Genomic DNA, 3,181 nt, shown 5'->3' with positions numbered 1-3,181 from the left:
GGTTTAACCGGTTCGGGGTACCCCGGGCCCGGCTCGTTGGGGTCCGCCCGCCCTCCAGCCCGTGGCCTGGGCTGCTGGGTCGGTGTCCGGCCGCTCCTGCGCTGCCTGACAAGGTGCCGTTGCTCAAGCAGCATCGCTTGGCTGTCAGTAGAACAGCAGCGCGGTGGTTTGGTTGCCTGATGCACATCAGACTCAAATATCTCTTCACTTTCGCAGTTATGGAGCAAAAATTCGTGCCCCGCACGCCCTGGTGATGACTTTCCTGTTCAAGAGTGGAAGGTACAAGTCCTAATTCTGTGTGTCTGTGCTACTGCTTAGCTGCTTTCATTCAAACATTCCATCTTCCGTCTTTCCAGAGGGCTTAAAAAGCAGAAAGAGAAGTGAGCCACAGCCGTAGCTGGTTGTTCTGACAGCTCCACAGCACAGCTCATGTGCACGCACAGACACGCTCCTGGGGGTCAGCCACGTGTGCAGCGGTTGATGAGAACCAGTGGGCAGAGGAGAAACGAGCAGATGCAAACAGCAGCACTCTGCTCTCCCTTCAAATAAAGGAAGCCGAGCTATAGCAGTGCACGTTGTGGCTTTCCCGGCTTGTGCCAGGGGTTTGCACTTAGGCAAAACGTTAAAAAATAATTGAAAAACAAAAAAGGCTCCTTGACTGTTCATAGAATGAGACAAAAGCACAGTTCACAGTCTGAGTAGAGCTGTTGAATATGTTCTGGTGAGGGGATTTGTCCTCCCTCACAAAGCAGATGTCCTGTGGGGTGCCCGAGCTCTCAGTCTGGACGGGCAGGCCAGAGGGGTGTAGTGTCGAGGCTGAGTGACTGCGATGGTGCTGCCTTTTTGCTCTTCTAATTGTCTGTTTCTTTTCTTCAGTTTAATAGAGAAATTGAAATCGATTGCTCAGGCCACGTACACTCACTCCCGGAACCTGGCGTGTTTTGTGTTCACCTACAAGGGGCTGATGGCGCTGCAGTCTCGGCTACAGGGGAAAAAAATCCCGTTTCATTCTTTCTTTGCAGCCTTCATTGGAGGCTGGCTGGTGTTCGGTGAGAACAATCCCATCAACAGCCAGGTAAATACATCTGTTGAAAGTTTCCTTGACAAAAAAAACCCAACAGATGGATGATGCTGTGCCAGGAAGTGTTTGGTGTAGCCTGACGTGTCTCTGGTGGTTCTTACCATGTAGAATTATTCTTTTATCATATTTCTCTTGGCACAAGTTCTGGTTTTGGCTGTGCTGCGCTCAAATCCTCAAGGTGGTTGTGTTCCTCTGTGAACAGTGTGTGCAGTTTGAGAGCTAAAAGCACAGGTTTATCTGCAGCACTGCACTTGTGTGCCTAGGGAGGCAGGAAGGCAGTCACACACCCCAAAGCCACTGGGTTACCCCACCTGTCATCTGAGCTGTGGTCCTTGACCCTGTGCCATCGTGCTCTGCCTTTCTGCAGGGCTAAACTCTTCTGCTTGAACACTGTGAGTGTAGAGCACAATCAGTCACTACAACTAAATCAGCACTTGTGTACAGCACAATCAGCTACACTCAACTAAAGTGCTTCAGCTGACAAAAGCTGCACAGGAGAAGTTGGGCTGTTAACAGTCACAGATTAATCAGTCAGTAAAACACACAGATGTAGATTAATCAAAAGTGTTTTGCTTACACAGTCCCCTGCAGGAGCATACCTTCAGTCTGGTTTTAGGACTGATATAAACTCCAGTCTACTGAGTTTATATCTGTTGGCAGGTCAGCAGAGCTGCTCCCTGACTGTTCAGTCGGCAGCAGCATCTGAGGTAGCATGAACTGAGCAAAGAGGAGAGTTGTGCAACTGCAGAGGTATGTTGCATCAAGCGTAACTTGTTGATTACTAAATTAGAGCACCAGCAGAGACGTAGCATTTGGAGGACGTAGGGAAGACAAACATCTCTGATTATAAAGACTGCTTGATATTTTAGATATTTTTTATTTTTAGATATTTTAGATATTCCAGTATCTGGAGGGGACTTACAGGAAGGCTGGGGAGGGACTTTGGCCAAGGGCAGGGAGTGACAGAACAAGGGGTGATGGCTTGAAAGTGGCAGAGGGGAGCTGGAGCTGAGATGTGAGGAAGAAATTCTTTGGTGTGAGGGTGGTGAGACAGTGTCCCAGGTTGGCCAGAGAAGCTGTGGCTGCTCCTCCCTGGAAGTGTTGAAGGCCAGGTTGGATGAGGCTTTGAGCAACCTGGTCTAGTGGAAGGTGTCCCTGCTGCTGGCAGGAGGGTTGGAACTGGATGAGCTTTAAGGTCCCTTCCAACCCAAACCAGTCTGGGATTCTGTGATATGTGAACCTACAGCCTGTTTGCTCTTAAGTTGGATAATTTTTTTCCCACCTCTCTTGCCTGGTCTGTCACTTCTGAATCACTTAACCTAGTATATGTGGTCAGGGTGTTTACCTCCTGTTCTCTGGGTTGTCTCTTCATGCAGATCATTATGTACCTGCTGTCTCGTATCCTGTTCGGCTTGTCTCGCCTGGCAGTGGAAAAGGGCTACATCCCACAGCCAAAGCAGGATCCCTTTCCACTTGTGGCTGCTCTGATATGGGGGACAGTTCTCTGGCTCTTTGAATACCACCGGCAAACTCTGCAGCCTTCTCTGCAGTCCTCCATGACCTACCTGTATGATGACAGTAACACATGGCATGACATTTCTGATTTCCTCATTTATAACAAAAGGACAGACAGCAAGTAGGTGGTTTGTTGTAAAACACCTTTGAATGGGATGGTCCCTTTCAGCAGCTGAGGGAAAAGGTTAATTCTGTTGCTCTTGATTTTTTTAATTAACATCTATGAAGCACACTTGCTTCTTTTGTCCTGGCCAAAATATTCTGATTCATCCTCTATTGGCTCTGTTTAGAGAAAGTAAATACCCCACAGAACTTGTTGTAGTCCTTAGTGAGAGTAAAATGCCTTGGGAATATTCCTTGAGTTAAAATAAGCCTTTTTTTTAAAAGAGGCCTTATTTTCCCTAGAAGGATGTGGTTTTATTTTAAAAAAAAATTAAGTATACTTATGAAATGACAGCCTGACAGTAAATGGGGGGTGTGTCTAATCACAAAAACAATGTTCTAGAGGTTGTCTGAACACTCACAAGACACAAGCGTTTCTCTGTGCTGCTGTGCTGACTGTAGTGTGATGGGAGAGGGAGACCT

At 47.6% G+C, this 3,181-nt stretch overlaps 1 protein-coding gene across 1 annotated transcript; it reads left to right on the top strand.

Moving 5' to 3' along the window:
- The first annotated feature begins 222 nt into the window (after positions 1–222).
- On the top strand, positions 223–2,953 carry PXMP4 (peroxisomal membrane protein 4). Its single transcript, XM_010163141.2, has 3 exons — positions 223–279; positions 877–1,075; positions 2,458–2,953. The coding sequence occupies exons 1-3, from the start codon at positions 254–256 to the stop codon at positions 2,719–2,721; spliced, it is 489 nt and encodes a 162-aa protein (XP_010161443.2). The 5' UTR covers positions 223–253; the 3' UTR covers positions 2,722–2,953.
- The last annotated feature ends 228 nt before the right edge of the window (positions 2,954–3,181 follow it).

This window comes from Antrostomus carolinensis, unplaced genomic scaffold (assembly GCF_000700745.2).
Source record: "Antrostomus carolinensis isolate BGI_N321 unplaced genomic scaffold, ASM70074v2 scaffold19992, whole genome shotgun sequence".
Lineage (NCBI taxonomy): Eukaryota > Metazoa > Chordata > Aves > Caprimulgiformes > Caprimulgidae > Antrostomus > Antrostomus carolinensis.
This window is presented reverse-complemented; position numbering and strand designations above follow the sequence as displayed.